The sequence below is a fragment of the Megalobrama amblycephala genome, linkage group LG11 (genome assembly GCF_018812025.1).
Source record: "Megalobrama amblycephala isolate DHTTF-2021 linkage group LG11, ASM1881202v1, whole genome shotgun sequence".
Lineage (NCBI taxonomy): Eukaryota > Metazoa > Chordata > Actinopteri > Cypriniformes > Xenocyprididae > Megalobrama > Megalobrama amblycephala.
This window is the reverse complement of record NC_063054.1, coordinates 1,271,899-1,293,253: the sequence shown is the minus strand read 5'-3', so window position 1 is coordinate 1,293,253 and position 21,355 is coordinate 1,271,899. Positions and strand designations below refer to the sequence as shown.

Genomic DNA, 21,355 nt, shown 5'->3' with positions numbered 1-21,355 from the left:
TCAGGTTTCCATCTCATGGCTCTGAGACATGGATCAAACCAGAGAACACTGTCACACCGGCAGCCCTCTCCAATTGGACCTCATCTACACACACTGTTGCTCCACTGATAATACACTGGTTACTCCACCACACACCTCAGACCATTTCCTCATCAATTTTAATCTCAAACTGACAAACTGACTAACTCAACACACACTCCACCACGTCATTTTTCGGCTAAACCTGCGCTCACTCTCACCCTCCCACTGGACACTAACAATGCTACTGAAACTCTCTGCACCACTCAAATATCTTGGTTAGATGACTTCTGCCCCCTTTCATCCAGACCAGCCCGCACCACCCTCTCTGCCCCCTGGCTATCCGATGTTCTCTGTGAGCATCGGTCTAGACTCAGGGCTGCAGAGAGGAGGTTCTTTCTCTACAAATATCTCCAGTGCTAAAACCACATACTATCACAGTAAAATTCTGCTGATTGCCACACACTTTTCAAAGCCTTTTCTTGTCTTCTTTGTCCTCCTCCCCTTCCTCCTACATCAGCTTTGCTCTCTGAGGCAGATGTTTCCAAACTCATCCTTTTAAATCACCCTATCCCCACTCATCTTCTTCAGGCCATCTCCTTCTCAATAGTACCTGCACTCACTCACATTATCAATTCTTTCTTTTTACACTAGTATTTTTTCCACAGCTTTTCAGCTGGCTAGGATTACCCCACTGCTTAAGAAACCTACTCTAAATCCAGCACTTTTAGAAAACTACAGACCTCGATCCCTTCTTCAATTCATTGCAAAGACACTTGCGAGAGTTGTGTTCAACCAACTGTCTACTTATCACACACAGAACAACATCCTTGACAACAACCAGTTTGGCTTCAAGAGTGGCCACTTAACTGAGACTGCCCTGCTCTCAGTTACTGAAGCCCCGAGACTGGCACGAGCAAATTCAAAATCATCAGCACTTATCTTGCTGGATCTGTCTGCTGCTTTTGACACAGTTAACCACCAGATCATCCTATCAACCCTCATGTCAAAGGGCATCTCAGGAACTGCACCCCAGTGGTTCAAGTCCTACCTCTCAGGTAGGTTCTTCAAGGTATCTTAGAGAGATCATCTTGCTCAGGGCTCAGTGCTTGTCAGTCTACATGTCATCACTATGATCTTTCATTAAGGAACATGGTTTTTCCTATCACTGTTATGCTAATGACACACAACTCTACCTTTTATTCCAGCCACATGATCTGATGGTTGCAGGTCGCATCACAGCCTGCCTGACAGCCATTTCTGCCTGGATGAAGGACCATCACCTTCAACTCAACCTTGCAAAAAGGGAACTGCTTGTGGTCGATGCCAACCCAACACTTCATCATCCCCATTCAACTTGGTTCGTCAACCATAACTCCTTCCAGGACAGCCAGTAACCTTCCATTGGTGATGGATGATGGATTTAAGCTTCACAGTTCACATCAATACAACAACAGAGTCCTGCAGATCTGTCTTGTACAACATTAGGAACATTAGACCCTTCCTATCGGAGCATTCCATACAAATTCTTGTCCAAGCTCTTGTTCCAGACTGGAATATTTTGATGCTCTCTTGACAGGCCTTCCAGCATGCACTGTCAAGCCCCTACAACTGATCCAGAATGCTGCAGCAAGAGTGGTCTTTAACAAGCCAAAGAGAGGGCATGTCACAGATGTAAATGTAAAATCAACATAATCCCATCCATCGATCACGAGTTACTCCACGTGAAATTTCAGGGGGCGCCAATGGCTAAACAAAAAGGCTACGCTGGTTCCAAATACTGTAACTTTTTATTTCTTTATGCGATCACCACAAAATTTGATCCAGATACAGCTCACACAGAGAAACATCACCAAAAAATAATTGTCCTCCCAGTTATTGCATGTCAAATATGAAATATATGTAAAATTTCCCTTGAGCAAACTTTTATTTTTTAGCTTTATCAGCAGTTTCTCAACATGAGAATGTCCAATTTTTTTTTTTTTATTTATTTAAAAATATTAAAGGTTTTCTTTCAAACAATACCAACCTTTTGACTCTCCTTGATAGAAATTTTATATTTTATATTATAAGTCATTTTTTTTGTGTTTGTCACTCAGAAAACAAAATAAATTAAAAATGCCTACCTTTGATTTCTTTATACAATTAACATGAAATTTGATCCAGATACAGTTCACATATAGATGAACATCACCAAAAAATGATCCCAATACCTTATTTCCTTCATTTTAAATTAGAAAGATTGCTGTTTATTTACAGCTTCTCAGCATGATAATGTCCAAATGTATTTCTTTTTATTTAGAAATTGAAAAAGTTTCCTTTCAAATGATACCAACCTTTTGACTCTCCTTGCTATAGTTTTGGAGTTACGAGTCTTTACTTTTTTGTATGTCACTCAAAAAAAAAAAAAAAAAACCTCTGAAAGTACCCTCAGGGCTTAAGGGGTTAAATACCTCAGTATCTGCAACTGACAGTTTGGACTCTTCAGTCCATCAGAAATAAGCTTCACTCCTGAATCCTGTAGGTCATTGTTACTCAGGTCCAGCTTTCTCAAGACACAGTTTGAGGATTGAAGAACTGATGATAAACTCTCACAACACTGAATAGTGAGATTACAGCCATCAAGTCTGAAAGAGAGCAGAACACATACATCTAGAGTAAGATCATCTACAAACACATCAACATTATGACTGTCTGACAGTCAATTAAATCATATATTTTCTTAAATACCTCAGCATCTGCAGCTGACAGTTTGGACTCTTCAGTCCATCAGAAAGAAGCTTCACTCCTAAATCCTGTAGGTCATTGTTACTCAGATCCAGCTCTTTTAGGACACAGTCTGAGGATTGAAGAGCTGATGACAAACTCTCACCACACTGAACAACGAGATTACAGCCAGCAAGACTAGAAGAGTTGAAAGAACATAAAACAATAATGAAATAACAATAATGGCATGTAAAGGATGTTGCTAGTTGTCTGTCCTCAAGAACCTAGAACAAAATATTGAACATTCCAGCCTGAATCACAATAAGATGAGCTTGTGGTATCCAGACAGAATTTCTGTCCTGCAGAATTTCGCTCTAACCATCTCCAAAACACCTGTCTGTAAGTTTCAATTATGCCTAGTGAGACCTTAATTAGCTTGATCAAGTGTGTTTAATTAGGGTTGGAACTAAACTCTGCAGGACTTCAGGACAGAGTTTGGACACCCCTGCTGTAGAAAGAGAGATGGCTGAGAGACATTACAAAGGACAAAAGGCCAGGGGTCGGTTTCACCAGCTGGACATAAAAAAGTTTGGTGTAAGCTCTACGCTGGACTTAGTTACGTCCAGCTTTCCGATGAATATTTACACCTGTTGCACCATCCAAAACTATGACTAGGTGCAGCTATGTAGATGATGTGCGTACAGGCTAACATGTTCTACTGCACTGTTAGTTGATATGCCATTCACATTACTATGGTTACAAATGTGAATTTATTGGCTCCAACGAATAAATGAAAAATGAATGACTCACTGATCGTGTAGCCTGTATACCAGATGCACCATCGTCTCAGCGTTTTTATTTATCTTTATTTTCACCATGGAAACAAGTCAAGACTTCTCACTTTACACTTACCTTTGGCTAGGCATAAGATTTAGTCTCAGACATGCGCTATGCTCAGATGGTGCAACAGGTATTAATTCTACGCAGGAATTAAAACGCATTTTACGTTAATCTTAGTCTTACGACTGGGTGTACATCCAGGTGGTGCAACCAGCCCCAGAGGAATATCACTGGAAAAAGAAGGGTTATGATCAGGCAAGAGCTTTAGTACTAGTATTAGAAAAGCTTTCTAGCACTTGATAGACCTAAGCGGGAAGGCCTGATAATGGAAGTAGAGGTTGGTGTTTTTGCTCTGTATGTAAGTAACACTGGTTTCACTATGTTTCACAGAAGCAAGATATGATGTTGTTGCAATGTTAGCTATAGTAACGGGACAGTTTGTTATTGTTTGTCTGGAGCTGGTGTGCTGCTGGCAACTAACAACAAATTCTTTCTTGAATATACTCTTATGTTCTGTATGTTCATTTTTTGTTCTTTCTTCTCAATCACTTTTCTTCACTTCATCTATGACAAATAGAGGGGAGGGGGTGTTTCATGGCTGAGAAAGAGTGTTACATATAACTTTGCTAACACTGTTGTGCTTAAATAAAGAAATACTAAACCATAACATTGAGCCTTTTAAAATATAAATTATGCACTCAATATCTTGTATAAAGCTTGTTGCAGCACACCACCAAAAGTAATGATTATGAATGTGGTGGGAAAAACAGCAAGGAGACTGTCTGAACATTTGAATGCGTTTATCAGTTATAGCAGTGGTTCCCAAACCTGTCCTGAAGGACACCCAGCACTGCACATTTTGTATGTCGCCCTTATCTGACACACCTACTTCAGGTCTTGCAGTCTCTACTAATGAGCTAATGAGTTAAATTAGGTGTGTTAGATGAGAGAGACATCCAAAATGTGCAGTGCTGGGGGTCCTCCAGGACAGGTTTGGGAACCACTGAGTTACAGTATAACAGGGTTGTCTAAAGTCCGACCCGCAGCTTGTCTAATAAAATATATTGCATGTGGCCCACCACACATAATTTTCAAATTATGCAGTTTCATAATGTCATCACAAGGCGGCAGCACAAAAATATTGGCAAGATGTAGCAGTAAACCGTCAGTGACAACAATTTGATAAATTATAAGTGCTACCATTTATATTGCAAATGAGGCAAGCGCAGAGGTCTCTGATACAAACCTCAAATGTCTCTCTAGTTTAAAAAGTGCTGACATTCTAAACAACACTGACATGGAAACATTGTGCCACAACAATCCAATTAGAAGTCTTTTCAATCCACAAATCACCAACATTTACCATAGATTTATTGTAGCAGCACTAACTGTAACCGTGGTATTATGGCATAAATGTGGGATATTCATATTGAATTAAATTATTAATGTATTTAAGGAACAATAAAATATACAGTGGCATAAAAAAGTATGTGAACCCCTTGCAGAATCTGTGAAAATGAGAATTATTTTAATAAAATAAGAGGGATAATAAAAAATGCATGTTATTTTTTATTTAGTACTGTCCTAAACAAAAGGATCAGTTTAACTGCTCAGGACAAACAAGAGACTCATGAACAACCATCACACAACATAAAAACAGTCGTGGATCATCAGGTAACCACACACAGTATTGAGAATCAATGGTTCACATACTTATGAATGGGGTTATTTTAATAAATTCAGCTATTGTTTTGTCTTGTGAATGAAATGCAAACATCTTTTATGTAAAATATCTTACTCAGGACAGTACTAAACAAAAAATAACATGCATTTTTTATTATCCCTCTTATTTTATTAAAGGTCCCGTTTTCCGTGGTTTTTTGAAGCTTTGATTGTGTTTATAGTGTGCAATATAACATGTGTTCATGTTTCGCATGTAAAAAAAAACACAGTATTTTTCACATAATTTACTTATCTGTATACCGCTGTTCCCACTGTCATAAAAACAGGCTGATGACTTCCTTGTTCTATGATGTCCCTCCTTCAGAAATACGTAACGAGTTCTGATTGTGCCAGCGGTTCCTGTGTTGTGATTCGACAGCAGTTTAGCGCATCTTGCCCGGAAAGGTCACGCCTCTTACCATAACGTGGAGATGCATGCGCTCAGTGTTATTGTAAACGTGTCTTTAATTTTACCCTATCAATTTGAGCCGGAATCAGACCCGGTGATTGGACGGCGGGATGAAATTAACAGCGTTTCGACGACATGGCGACAAACACACTCTACAAACGCAACTCTTGTGTATTCCTGTGGGCGGAGGTTAGTCAAAAAACTGTTTTAGTGACGTCATTAAAGAAGGAAGTAGAGGGATGTAGTCCAAACTGGCCGTTCGATGTAGGCGACTTCTGTTAAATAAAATATCTTGCTTGGCATTGAACTTTGAGCTTTAACATTTTACAGATTTTATTTATACTCTAACAACAACATTACACACTAACTAAAGTTTGAAACATGGGATCACGAAGAACAGGAGCTTTAAAATAATTCTCATTTTCACAGATTCTGCAAGGGGTTCACATACTTTTTCATGCCACTGTAGGCCAAATGACAGAATTTTTGGTTAGCTAGCAGTTTTGTTCATTTGTATTTATACTAAATGTGTTTATAGACTAATTACCACAAAGCCATTATAGATACCATAGAAACAATACTGTTACATTTTACCATGGTAAGAGGTGCCATGTGTGCTTTTACCTGTGGTTGTCATGATCTAATTGTATGATGCTATGGAAGATGAATGGTTAAGGGCCAGATTTACTAACAGCTTGTGCCAGCACAAACCCTCTTTTGGCATTAAAAATCTACTGTCAGGATTTACTAAACACACGCAGTGAGAAATTAGCGCTAAAAAAGGCGTGGACACAGTTATCTTTTCGGCTGAGCTTACTAGGGGTGGAACATTTTGAGACAGTGCCTCCTCGTGGTCAAATGTTATAATGAAATTTTAAAAAATGCTAATAGATTTATATAAATGTTTTTATAAATGTATATAAATGTATTTATAATATAAATGTATTTTTAATGCGACTGATCTTAACTAATTCCGTGGGTCATGCTAAGAACATTGATGCCAATTTTGCCACAGTCAGCCAAACTTCCTGTCAGTCATTTTGATTTTCTTTAAAAACATACTTTTTCAAAGTACTACTAGACCGTCGGTCCAATTTTCACCAAAATTGAATCGTATCATCTTCAGACCATGCTGGTAAAATGTTATGGATTTTGTGTTGATAGACGAAACCGTATTCATTTACCACAGCAAAAACTTTAGAGGCTTGATGCCAAAATGACTCTTGAGGCTGTATCTCTGTAATGCTTTCACATACTTTGCGAGTGTCATTGTCACCTCACTCTGACCATACCACATTAATTTGGTCACAGTGCCACCTATTGTTTGAACGTGATAAACCAGTAAATCTTTACTACTGATGGTATATATAATTTTTCAGCTATTTTTGCCTAAAATGATCTTATTAGGTCTTTAATTGCTCAGTGTTGCAGTTGGTCTGATACTCAAAGCCATGTTAGCTCGCTTCTTGTGCCTCTTTTGTGCATGGCCCCGATAACTGCTGCTTGCAGCTATATTTTCAGTGTTGTTGTTATCAATTCATTTAATTTTACAGCAGCAGATTTGTTATGTGACAGCATTAATTAAAGTTTATTAAGGCTCAAGAACATTTTTAATGTCACAGCTGACAGCATTTTCTTACTCAGTTATCTGCATCTCCTGTGCTGCATCAAGCCACTCCCATAATATCTGTTCAAATTAAAGCACGACTCAGACTAACTGTGCATCATGTGTGTAAGACTCCAATAAAATTATTAGGTAATTATTCCTTTACAAATGAATCTCTAACTGACTACAACTATCAGAGTCTATATAATGATGGACTACACAAGATTATGATATTTTCAAATTAATTTTTAATGTATTATTATTACAGTGAACCGTAGTTCACTGACAAGCTACGCAATATCGCGTTCATTATCGAAGGCAATTCATCTGTGATAATGAACGCGATATTGCGTAGCTTGTCAGTGAACTACGGCTCTGTCTATTAAATGGCGCTCCATTTGAAAGCAGGTGATGGTGATTTAGCGGTAATCAGGGAACCGGCTTTACTGACGAAATGCGCGTGACAATCGCATGCGATATATCGCCCAGCCCTACTCCCCGCTGCTCTGTATCTTGCTCTCTCATTGGCTGTCAGTCATCGGTGATGTAGTTTTCAGTCAGAACACTTTTCACACAGCAGGATTTTGAATTGCCGACAGGTCCAGATATTTAGCATGCCAAATATCTCACGGGCGTCAGCGACTCGTTGGCGATTCTCTCAGATCGCGTCTTTGCTCATTCATACTGCGTGATTGTCACTCACGTGAACGAGCACCAATTTGCCTGTGATTTTGGGCATTTGTCAGCGACGAGTGCAAGACCAGAAAGGAGACGTCCAAAATGTGCACTGTTGAGAAACACTGGCCTATGCATTATATAAATAAAATATATTGCAGCAAACTGAAAGTGTGGTATTAATTTATCTTCCACACGCCACACAAACACTTGGATGTGCCTAATAGTTATGTAGGTTAATGTTAATGTTAGTTATGGATGCTACTTACATGTTTCAAATGATAAGCCATTCTTTATTAATATATATGTATATATTCTTTTAAATTAAACTATTCTTCATTTCTTAATAATTAACACTCACAGAGCTTTTCTGCAGTTGATCACAGTCTTCTTCTCCCCTCATCTGATGTGTTGTAATTCTTCAGATCAAACTCATCCAGCACCTCGTCTGATATCTGAAGCATGTAGGCGATTGTTGAGCAGTGAGAAGGAGAGAGTTCCTTCTCTGAGTGTTTTTCTAATTTCATAAACTCCTGAATCTCTCTGGACAGAGTCTGATCTTTCACTTCCAGCAGACAGAGGAACAGATTAATGGATTGACCAGTGGAGAGTTCACGTCCAACACTGATATTCTGTTGAATGTACTGTGTGGTTTCTCTGATGCTCTCTGAACTTTTCTCTGTGTGTGTCAGTAGATCCTGTGAGAGTCTCTGATTGGACTCCAGTGAGACGCCCAGCAGGAACCGCAGGAACAGATCCAGCTGTCCATTTGGACTCCTGAGGGCTTTATATACTCCTGCTGATAGTAGATCATCCAGAGAGACTTTATCAGATCTGTAAAATTCATTCAGTAGCTCCTTGTTCTTTGTTAAATAGGAGTAAATCACACAGAAAGCAGCGAGAAACTCCTGAACGCTCAGATGAACGAAACTGTAGACTTTCTTCTGATGAATCACAGATTCCTCCTTAAAGATCTCAGTGCAAATCCCAGAATACACTGAGGCATCAGTGACGTCTATGCCGCTCTCTCTCAGGTCCTCCTCATAGAACATCACATTGCCCTTCATCAGCTGATTGAAAGCCACTTCAGCAAGTTTCACAATCACTTCTCTGTTGGACTGGAGGAGTTTCTCTGGATCTCTCTCTTCATACTTCTGATTCCTCATGTTGATCTGAATCAGTAGGAAGTGGATGTACATTTCAGTCAGAGTTTGAGGGATTTCTGCACTCCGATCTTCTTTCAGGAGCTTCTGAAGCACAGTGGATGAGATCCAGCAGAAGACGGGTATGTGGCACATGATGTGGAGGCTTCTTGCTCTTCTGATGTGTGAGATGATTCTGCTGGCTTGATGCTCGTCACTGATTCTCTTCCTGAAATATTCCTTCTTCTGAGGCTCATTGAATCCCTGAATCTCTGTCAGACGGTTGATGTATTTGGAGGGGATCTGATTGGCTGCTGCTGGTCTGGAGGTGATCCAGATGAGAGCAGAGGGAAGCAGATCTCCTTTCATGAGGTTTGACATTAACACACCCACTGATGAAGTCTCAGTCACATCAGAAACTTTCTGAGCGTCTGAAAACATCAGTGTGATTCTGCTTTCATCCAGACCATCAAAGATGAACACAACTTTACACTCCTCATAAATCTTTGAGTCCAGATCTTGAAGTTCAGGATGAAAGTCCAGCAGAAGTCTGTGAAGACTGTACTGATGATCTCGGATTAAGTTCAGCTCTCGAAATGGAAGCACAAACATGAAATCTACATCCTGATTGGCTTTTCCCTCGGCCCAGTCCAGAATGAACTTCTGCACAGAGATGGTTTTTCCGATTCCAGCGATTCCTTTAGTAAGAACAGTCTTGATCTGGTGTTTCTCCTTACGTCCTGGTTCAGGTGAGGCTTTAAAGATGTCATTGCAGTAGATTGGAATGTCTTGTGAGTGTTGTGATTTCTCCATCTGTAAAACCTCATGTTCTTCATTCACTCCTTCACTCTCTCCCTCTATGATGTAGAGCTGTGTGTAGATCCTGTTCAGGAGGGTTTCATTCTCTTGGAGTTTCATTCCCTCAAATAATCTCTCATACTTGTTCTTCATGCTGGTTGTGTGTTGGTCTTTGACTCTCTGTAGTTCATCATTCATTGGTTGAGGAGAATCCTGCTGCAGTTCTCCAGTCTGATCATCTCTATCCACTCTGCTGAAACAACAAGTTAACAAATATGTAAAATAAAGTATTTAAATGTATAAATACAATATCTTTAGTTCTGGCTGCCGTTTCATTTATTATGAGTCAGTCCATTGTCTCTAATCCTAGATCATATCTGACCTGGGGTCAAAGGTCACTGTTTTATAATTGAAATGAACAGGAGGATCCATGGATGCGTCACTCTTCATAGACACACAGCTGGGTTCTGCAGATGAAGATCTCTGACTCTTCTTCCTCCTGAAGATAAAGAGAAACACACAAAAATAATTCTCACTTTAGTTCTGCCTGCCGCTTCATTTATTATGAGTCAGTCCATTGTCTCCAATACTAGATCATATCTCACCTGGGACCAGAGGTCACTGCTCCATCACTGAAATGAACAGGAGGATCCATGGATGTGTCACTCTTCATAGACACACAGCTGGGTTCTGCAGATGAAGATCTCTGACTCTTCTTCCTCCTGGAAATACAGAAAAACACATAAAAATAATTATACCTTTAGATCTGCCTGCAGTTTCATTTATTATGGGTCAGTCCATTGTCTCCAATACTAGATCATATCTCACATGGGGTCAGATCTCACTGCTCCATCACTGAAATGAACAGGAGGATCCATGGATGCGTCACTCTTCATAGACACACAGCTGGGTTCTGGAGATGAAGATCTCTGACTCTTCCTCCTCCTGGAAATACAGAGAAACACACAAAAATAATTCTCCCTTTAGTTCTGTTACGGTGAGTTGCAGGGAAGCAGACGACGAAGGAGATAATAGTAATTCCAACACAAAGGTTTATTAACATAGACTACAATACAGCCAACAGGAAGCAACAAATACACCTTACCAAGATGAGAACCGACAATGAACTGAAAAACACAGGGAGTATAAAATACACAGAGAACATAATGACAGACACCTGACCAATATCAGTAACCAAGGAGACTAACTAGAATGCAATTAAGACTAAATAGAACTGAAGCACAGGAAACAAACACACAGGAATAAAACTAACACCAAATATAACAAAACCCTAACAGTACTCCCCCCTCCCACAAGGTGTGACCTCACGCCGAGAAAAAAAAAGAGTCCAGCTGTGGAGGGAGGGAGGGGGTTTTGGAGGTGGGCGAGGAGAGGCTGAAGATGGGCAGGAGACTAGAGGATATGGCAGGGAGGAACACCAAGGCAGAACTGATGGAGGGAGTAGCCAAGGTGGAGTCCTAAACACTCTACTGGGCGGAGCCTAGGTGACAACTGACGGCAGAGGAGCAGAATGATGTGGAGACCCAGGTGAAGGTGCAAGGATGACAGCACAGGATGACATCGCAGTCCTGGAGGACCAAGGTGACGTCGTCGGGAGCGAAGACCTTGGTGGAACCGGGGGGGAAGGAGGATCCCAGTGAAGGTGGAGGGGAGGAGGGTCGAGGTGCAGCCGGAGGCCCGGATGTCCGGAGCAAAACCAGGGTGATGAGAGACCAAGGTGAAACTGGAGGAACGAGGGAGCCCGGTGGAGCTTTAGTGATTGCGGACAATGGCGGAGCTGAGGGAGCGCAGAGCCAAGAAGGATCTGCAGGGCCGACAGATTGAGGTGGAGAACTGGGCCTGGAGGCCTGAAGTGTAGCCAGGGGATCAGCATCACAGAGCCACGCTGGTGTAGAAAGAGCCCAAGATGGAGCCGACGAGCTGGCTGGGACCAGCAGCAAGGGCGGGGGTCGAGGAGCTATGAGACACCAGTGGGGCAGTTAAATCCAGGGAATATGTTGGAGTCAGCGGAAATGATGGAGACAATGGGGGGGCAGGAAATTGGGTGGGATTGCTTCATCCAAGATAGAGAGTGTTGTAGGGTGTAGAGGAATGAGCTCTGGGGAGAAATTTATGAGCCAGCACTCCTCACCTGGCTCATCTGAGAACTGCTTCGCTGGACCTGACTCCTCGCTGGATCTGATGAATGGTCCCAGCCTCGGAACGGGTGCGGTGACCTGCTCTGGCTCCGGGGTGGACTCTGTGGCTAGCACTAACTCCGAGCATGAAAGGGGCTCAAGCTTGTGGTCCACGGCGGGTGCTGGCTCAGGTTCAAACTCTATGGCGGGCATCACTGGAATCGCTGCGGGAGGTCCCTCTGTCATACCCGGACACTCTGGCCTGGGACGAAGTGTTTTCACTGAAGCGGGCAGAGAGATGGCTGCTGGAGGAGTTGACTGTCTTGGGGAGTCGGAGATAGTGGTGTCGTTGTTCTCGAGGACTCCCACGGTGAGAGAGGAACCGCAGACCCACAAGGCATAGTCGACGAACTCGATGGAAGTAAGGTGATCCTCCTTCAACAGCAGCATCTGGGCCAGAATATCGCCCATCCCGCTCCAGAAAATCTGTTTTAACAATTCATCGTCCCAGCGCACCTCGTGATAGAGCTGCAGATACACCTCCACATATTCCACCAGCGACCGGCCGTTCTGTGAAGTGTTGCCCTCATAATTCATTCTGAATTATGTTACGGTGAGTTGCAGGGAAGCAGACGAAGGAGATAATAGTTATTCCAACACAAAGGTTTATTAACATAGACTAGAATACAGCCAACAGGAAGCAACAAACACACCTTACCAAGACGAGAACCAACAATGAACTGAGAAACACAGGGAGAATAATGCTGCGTTCCAGGCAGGTTTTTGAGCCCGTAAGTCACGACTTCAAATCACAACTAACGACTTTGTAGCGTTCCAGGAAAGTCACGCCAAACTGCGTAAAAGTGTAAACAAACCAGCATGGCGGACCGTATGGGGCTTATGCTCATTAACAATTTCTATTGCCAAAGGTGCTTATTTGAGGGAAACAGAGGAGGAAAACGGCGCATAAGGCAAGAGAAGCTGTTATACCTTTTATTTTACCGTGCACTTGCATAAACGCCGCATCCGTAGGGGCTGTCATTGTCGTTTCGTGGGCTATGTGACGTCAGAACCCGTAACTGGGAGTACATCGATCTAGTACGAGTTCACGGGTGGGAAGTCACGGCTTTGACTGCTGTTCCAGTGCACTTTCACGGGTAGAAGGTTGGAAAAACACGGGTTACGGGTTGCCTGGAACGCGGCATAAAATACACAGAGAACATAATGAACGTAATCAGTAACCAAGGAGACTAACTAGAATGCAATTAAGACTAAATAGAACTGAAGCACAGGAAACAAACACACAGGAATAAAACTAACACCAAACATAAAAAAAAACATAAGTTCTGCCTGCAGTTTAATTTATTATGAGTCAGTCCATTGTCTCTAATCCTAGATCATATCTCACCTGGGGTCAGAGGTCACTGTTTCATCTCTAAAATGAACAGGGGGATCCATGGATGCGTCACTCTTCATAGACACACAGCTGGGTTCTGGAGATGAAGATCTCAGACTCTTCCTCCTCCTGAAGATAAAGAGAAACACACCAAAATAATTCTCCCTTTAGATCTGCCTGCCGTTTCATTTATTATGAGTAAGTCCATTGTCTCTAATCCTAGATCATATCTCACCTGGGGTCAGAGGTCACTGCTCCATCACTGAAATGAACAGGAGGATCCATGGATGCGTCACTCTTCATAGACAAACAGCTGTGTTCTGGAGATGAAGATCTCTTCTCTCTGTTCTCCATAATGAGAAACTGACTTCAGACCTGCATATGGAAACACAGAACAAATCATACATAATGTTTTAACTATTCCAGTAATTATTAATTCTAGTGAAAACAAATCTTAATGCTACACATTACTTTTTAGTTGAAGCACTTGTGAATAAACCCTGAAGGTTTAGACTTCCCTAGTGAAAAAAAAGTATACTTTATTGTATTTTAAATATATTCCCTTTTTCTATAGTACACTGCAAATATACTAACAAAAAAATGTACTATCATTAAATATATAAAAAGTATATTAGTATCATATTTTCACAATGCAACTTTTAACACACTTTAAAATAATTGTACTTTAGTATATTTTCTAAAAAATATTTTAGAAAAATATACTTGAAGTGTGAGTTCAGTTTATTTTTTAAAAGTGTATTTATTTGCACTTTATAAAAATATATTTGAGGTATATTTTAACTGTGTGCTGAAAATGATCATTGTAACAATGCACTGAAAGTATATTTAAAAAATACATTATTTAATATCCTGAAGTTGTAGTGTATCTAATGTTAAATTTGAGTATATTTTTTAAGTTATATAGTTCTTGGAATTTATAATTTATAAGTTATAATCCTTGGAATTCATTATATTACTTGTGCTATTTATTTCAGTATGAATGCATTACAAGACCATTTAGTATATGCAGTGTAGCCTATACAATTTCCAAATATGTGTAAATGATTATTAAGTTTACACTGGCAGAATCATTTTACAATCGTACACACAAATCTATATTAAACAACACACAGCAGAACAAGTAACGTTACATGCGAAAAAATATGTCGAGTGGTTAAACTTATCGGAATTCAAATGTCTCTTCAACTTGGTCTGTGACCAATCAGATTTTGTTGCTCACTGCCTTCAGCCAATCAGAGTTGCTGGCGTCACGGTCGTCGTCTGAATCCCCTCGCTCAGTCACAGGTGAAGTATAATGTCGCAATGTATAATGTATTTAATAAAACACTGAAAGCGCAATACATCGCTCAATCTCGGGGATTCTGACCAGTTCAATCAAGTGACATCGCAGCCTGACCGTGATGGCGACGACAACCGGCTAATCTAATGGCCTACGCGATCCTGAAAGAACCGGAGAAAAGTGCTGCTATTGGGAGGTGAGTTGTAGTCTACCAGTTAACAAACTTTATTTTATTTTCTTTAACAAACGGAGAGCGATATTTCGGCTTGATATCTCCTTTTTGAGTTTGTGTGTGGTGGTTTATGGCACATGTTTGTATGCAGCACCAAAACATTCATATATGATTGGTCAAATCGGCCCGTATTCTGTACGATATTAATTCATAAAGTGTTTTATGCTTGACTATGTACCGAAAATATCGACATGCCGAACTGATACAGTTCCCTGCTGCTAATCCTCATTTACTGTTCAAAAATAGTATTGATTCAATGTAGGATTCAGACAGACTATTGTAAACGTGAATAAAGAGTTGAACATGCTGTCTTATATCTTTGGTATATTCTGTCAACAGATGCTGTTCTTCACGAGTCTCTGCGGTCATCATTGTGCCATCAGACACAATGAGAAGCTCATCAGAAAATGGAATATAATGTGTAATGTGTATTTGTGTATAGAGGGTCACCATGGTCCAATATTTTTTTTTTCTTTAATGAAAAACATGGTAAGTTTTGCTGAATCTAAGTTTAAATAAAAACTATTGGATTTGTCAATGAAATATGTCTCTTCATTAGTGATGTTGTTACATTTTATTTATTTTAATGGCCTTGAAAACAAATGCATTCAACTTTGGGAAAATGTGTTAAACTGTATTTAAATAGTAGCACAACTGTATTGTGTGATTATGTAATTCAAAGTACAGTAGTCAACATTTGAAGCGGATCAAAAAAGTTAGGACAACTTTGATTAAAGGTTTTGATCCGCTTCAAATGTTGACTATATTATACAAAGTATAAGTAATAACAAAGTGTATTGTTATTGACTGCAAAGTGTGTAATGTTTAATATTTGGAATAAGCCAAAGGTACTAAGCATACAGTATATACTATTACCTGTAAAATAATATATTCAGTGTATATTGCTTGTGTTTTCTGAAGACACTCGTAATTATTTTGTAATGTACTTAAATCACAAATAAAGTGTACTTATAACACAAAGTGTACTCATAACAGAAATAAAGTATACTTATAACACAAATAAAAGTATACTTATAACAGAAATAAAGTATACTTATAATACAACGTATATTATAACAAAAAATATACTTTTAACAGAAATAAAGTATACTTATAACACAAATTAAGTACACTTTAATATCACTAATCAAGCATGTAATTAGTCCCTACACAGACATGTACTTAAAGTGTACTAAGTATACTTGAAGTTGTTCCAATTTAGCACACATAAGTATACTAAATATACTTAAAGTTGTATTTTAATACTACTTAATTTCAACTTAAATATACTTAGTACAAAATTAGTTGTTTCAAAATAGCACACTTTAAATGAACTAATCATTAACACACTTGAAATATACTAATAATTAGTCTTGCTGCAAGTATACTTAGTATACTTTTTTTCACTAGGGTTGTAGCCTGTTAAACTGTTCAAATTCTCAAATAAACTGTTCAAGTTTCAATATAATATTAAACAAACAAGATAACTGAAAACACAAATCACGCTGACTCAAATTTCACTGTATTTATATTATTCAAACACATTCATTCTTTTTTTAAGTGGAAAAACATGCATGCACTTTGCATATTACAATAATTTGATGATAATAGATCTACTAATTTCTATGAGGCCAGAATCATACCCTAAACATTGCATCTCAGATAAAATATTTCTGGAAGTAATGAATACTTCAGGAAGCTGAAAAAAAACAACAACAACAAAAAAAAAAACAATCATAATTAAAGCAATCATAATTTAGATAAATTAATTACAAATTAAAAGAAATGGCTAATTGGTAACACTTTACAATAAGGTTCATTAGTTATAACATTAGTTATTAGTTAATATGAATAATGAACTGCACTTCTACAGCATTTATTAATTTTTGTTAATGTTCATTTCAACTTTTACTAATACACTATTAAAATTGTGTTAACATTAGTTAATGCACTGTGAACTAACATGAACAAATGATGAACAACTGTATTTTCATTAACTAACGTTAACGAAGATTAGTAAATACAACAAATGTATTGTTCATGGTTAGTTCATGTTAGTTAATATATTAACTAACTATTATATACAACTATGATATTGTTTTGTCCCCACACACACTTAATGTGGAACCCTGGATCGCATTTTTTAGACATTAAATGTTTACATTTCCACCTTTGTATATTTCAGATAGTAAAGAATCGATAAATTAATCTAAACTAAAAGCAGAATCTCTAGAGCTCGTAAATATATTAAAATATATATTTAGCTACCACTTGTAGTACACTATTGGCTCAAATGCACTGTAAGTGGTAGCTAAATATATATTTTAAATACAGAGATAGTAGAGATAGATACACATTTTAGTTCATATTTCATGTTGTCTCAAAATAGCACAGTTGAGTACACTTGGATGTTCTTAAGATGATCTTAAGAAGTACTAAAGAAGAATTTTTAGTATATTAAGTACAAAATTAGTGCACGAAAATGGAGCACTTTAAATACATTATAGAAGTGTACTTTTTTTTTCACCTGGGAAGATTAGTCTTACAAGTTAGTTTAGTTTTTTCTTCAAGACTGGTCATAACGTTTAAGTCAGTTTCATAAAAAGGTAGATTGATCTCATTTGAATTCGAAAAGTAACCCTAAGTAAACAGTCTTAAATTAGCGGTTGTTTATGAAACTGGCCTCTGAAGAACTTGTCTCATTTTACATCACAACTCCCTATGAGCTTTAAATTTATGATAGAAAACAGAAAACAGTGTACAATCATGTGACATGATATCAAAAGCCAATAAATAAACTTACCGTAGCCTGATATTTACGACCGTTTTTACATTCTTAAGAATCGAGTCTTTACTTTCGGCAAAGAACACTAACAAGAAGCGACACTCAATAGAAGGTTCCATTCAAACGCTGGCGCCCAGCAGCAGCCCTGCGCTTCCGCCATTCTGGGGTGAAAGCGAGTCGTCAGTCCACTAGTTTCTATGGCAATATCATCTTTGTTAAACGTACATTAAAGCTCTAGTGATCATCAAATCCTTTTAACAGTTTATTTTACACACTTTGTGTTTAAATATTCTACTTTTTTCACAAAACCTTTGCTCTCTAGAAACCCAGTCAGTTTCCCAGGTAGCCAAAAAGCCAGAACCGGCAAGCCAGAAGAAATAACTCGGCCCAGATGCGGTTGCCGGACTCGTGTGAAACATGGGAATGAATGACGCGCCAGAATCGGCCCGAGTACACTGGCCCGAGTCCGGGTGCCGAAACTGAGCCGACACTGCCGGCATAGGGCCACAATCACGCCGGCATAAATTGTACAATTAGCCGGTTCTGGCGCGAGTCCGGGTGCCGAAACTGAGCCAACACTGCCGGAATAGGGCCACAATCATGCCAGCATAAATTGTACAATTAGCCGGTCCTGGCGCAGGTCTGGGTTCCAAAGGTATGTATATGAAATACATACCGTAACTACATCTATTTAATTAATAAGAACTACAAAAAAAACAAAAAAAAACATTTTACCAAAGCAATATTAGCTTGTTTGTTAAATTAAGTAGACCTATATGTACATATAAGTATTAAGACAAGTAGTTCATGTAATTAATTGGTTATCAAAAACTACTCAAATATATTTTTAAAGAGTTAAAGAAGAAGAATATATATATATATATATATATATATATATATATATATATATATATATATATATATATAAACTTACTATGCAAATATTTTTCATTTCAAGAAGTTGAACTGCAGAATGGAAGCTTATTTCAAAGGCTTTAAGTGTCACATTTTTGTACTGTAGGTGTAGTGCTTTACAGTGATTGGCTCTAAACTATTTGTGACAGTCACAAATCCTCTTTGCAGGTGCTTCAACTCATATTTTAGATGAGCTCAGACAAACCTGTATGTTACACCCCATGTACACCTGTAATTTAATGTGAAACCCATGTAAAATCATTGAGCAATATACCACAGAAAACAGTACCATGTTCTTCCGTAGGGCCTATAGCCATGTTTCCCAAAATGAAAACAATTAACTAATTCAAATTGAGCTTTTATTTCATTTCTATGCATTGAAAATTGAGTGTTTAAAACGTACAAAAGCAAATATTAAAATTACACATGAAGAAAAAAAAAAACCTCAGATGTATAGGGTGTGTATTTGTGTTCAAGTGCATGTGTTGTCTCAGTCCTCTGTCTTCTTCAGCAGGCTTCCTGTTTTGGAAAAACAAAATCAAAGATTAGGGCAATAGAAACACAAGTCTATTCTTTTTATTTATTTTCTTTCAGGATTTTAGGATTGGATCTGTTATTTTCAAGTGATGACTGGTCTATGTATATTGGCAGTACTCAAAAATATAAACAAGCAGATACTGTGCAGATCCGCAGCATGCCCTCTACAAGCCATCCAAGACTGAGTTCTAAGGATTACACAATCATTGGTATCTTTGTTGGTCAGTTGGGGTTTTAATGGTATGCCCGCCAAGGTTCCTTGGCATGTAACAACGTAAAAACTTATACAAGGACAAGTTCACTTTGGATAAAAACCTTAAAATTGATTTAGTGTCATCAGTATCTTAGCATTACAGCTATACTGATGCATATAAACAAATAATCATGTTAGGGGGTGGCAAAATTTGGTAGAGTTACTGTGGACTACTTATAAGCACACAAGGCAACTTACACTCATTGGTGGGCACATACTGCAGGCTGTTGTCGACAGATGTAGGCGCTGACAAATGCTCAGGGGCTCCAGTGCATCATCAAGCCCCCCCAAAAAAATCCTGAAAAAAATATAAAATGCTCTAACTTCACAATTCAGTACTACATAGTTCAAAGTCTTTGTAATGTGTTTCAGCAATACATTTGTAACATTTTTAATGTGTTTGGAAACAATTCTCAGAATTAACTTTACAGGGACTTTAAGGCTTTTTAAGACCTGAATTTTAAAATTGTAATTTCACAATATTATTTTTTTACTGTATTTTAATTTAAATAAATGCAGCAGTGGTGGGCATAAAAGCTTTCTTTCAAATACATTACAAATCTGACCCTAAACTTTTGAATGGTAGTGTATGTTTGAGGTATCACTTACCAGTCACATGGTTCACAATGTCTAAAAATGTCCAACTGCACTGCCATCAGCATGGAAAAATCTGGGAACATAAACAATTTGTCACAGAGCCAACAATATTTAGTAAACAATGGCATGCTCATTATAAATAAACTATAGCAGAGGTGAAATGCAGAAAATAAAAAATAATATACAGAATATACACACAAAGAAATCTTAAGATAACAGAATTTAAACTTTTAGGTTTAATATTACTTATTCAGTAATGCTCATACTGTCACTTATGTTTGGACGTAAAAGCTATTTTACCATGAAAGATCAAACAAGTTTGAGATAGTTTCGTGTTTGGAAATGTTTACCATGAAAGATCAAAACGTGTTTGAAATAATTTCAGCCCATTTACACTCTCCATGTATGTGACGTCACCGATTAACGGTACAGTGCATACTTTTAGGTTAAATTAATTAGCTTACCAGCAAAACCTTTACAAATCTATCAAAATCTCTCATATACACATAAGATATATGATTAAAAGCCCAAACTTACATAAACGAGTTCATGTCTATAGTTAGTCTATAGGTAACCTAACGGCTGAGATGCTAACGGACTTTTTCGAAGACACTAAACCATTTTCTATAAAGTAAATATTCAACGAAAACCAGTCATTTACATTAAAGAAAGAGTCAGGAATATTTGTATGTACTATTTGTGTAATTTTAGGGACTAAACTTACCTGAAAGTAGTTAAAACAACAGTGAGAGACGGTGTTCGCTGCTTGTCAGTTGAGAGGTGCCGAGCCGTTTCCATGGTAACTTTCTCCGCTCCAGTTCAAATGCGACTCGAATGACCACGCGCACTTACGCATTAAAACACGTAAAAGTCACGCAGCATTTACATTGTAGATTTGAAGCATTATATTACATACTGATTATGGAGTGAATTAATTGATAATTTTGGGTGCCGTCCCTAAAAAACATTGTTAGCTGGGACAGTCACTGATTGTATGAATTTATGAATAAAATAATTACCAAATTCAGTTAATTTTAATAGATTAAACAAAAAAGAGAATGTGGCAAAACGTTATACAGCTTTAAAAACTATATATTGACTTTGGTGATTTCTTCATTCTTTTTTGTTTGTATATTTTGATTGTTTAATCCATTAAAATTAATTTTAATCCATTACTGAATTTGGTAATTATTTAATTATATAAAATTAAAATACTAATACAATAAAATAACAAACATTAACAGGGAGAGGCCATATATTTTTTTAAAAACAATAAATAAGTTTTG

The 21,355-nt window shown here is 38.2% G+C and overlaps 1 protein-coding gene and 1 long non-coding RNA gene across 2 annotated transcripts in view; both read right to left on the bottom strand.

The window, feature by feature from the left end:
* LOC125278864 (NACHT, LRR and PYD domains-containing protein 3-like) overlaps positions 1–17,905 on the bottom strand; it is a 98,362-nt gene extending 80,457 nt beyond the window's left edge. Inside the window, 10 exon segments of the mRNA XM_048208254.1 lie at positions 2,472–2,645; positions 2,749–2,922; positions 8,338–8,362; positions 8,365–10,169; positions 10,299–10,415; positions 10,522–10,638; positions 10,745–10,861; positions 13,463–13,579; positions 13,686–13,825; positions 17,786–17,905. Coding sequence (XP_048064211.1) covers positions 2,472–2,645; positions 2,749–2,922; positions 8,338–8,362; positions 8,365–10,169; positions 10,299–10,415; positions 10,522–10,638; positions 10,745–10,861; positions 13,463–13,579; positions 13,686–13,804 — 2,765 coding nt within the window. The 5' untranslated portion in view covers positions 13,805–13,825; positions 17,786–17,905.
* An 861-nt stretch (positions 17,906–18,766) lies between these two features.
* Positions 18,767–20,932, bottom strand: LOC125278751. Its single transcript, XR_007187260.1, has 4 exons — positions 20,794–20,932; positions 20,082–20,142; positions 19,671–19,770; positions 18,767–19,201 (listed from the first exon to the last, which is right to left on the bottom strand). It is a non-coding gene; the product is annotated as an uncharacterized LOC125278751 (long non-coding RNA).
* Positions 20,933–21,355: the final 423 nt, after the last annotated feature.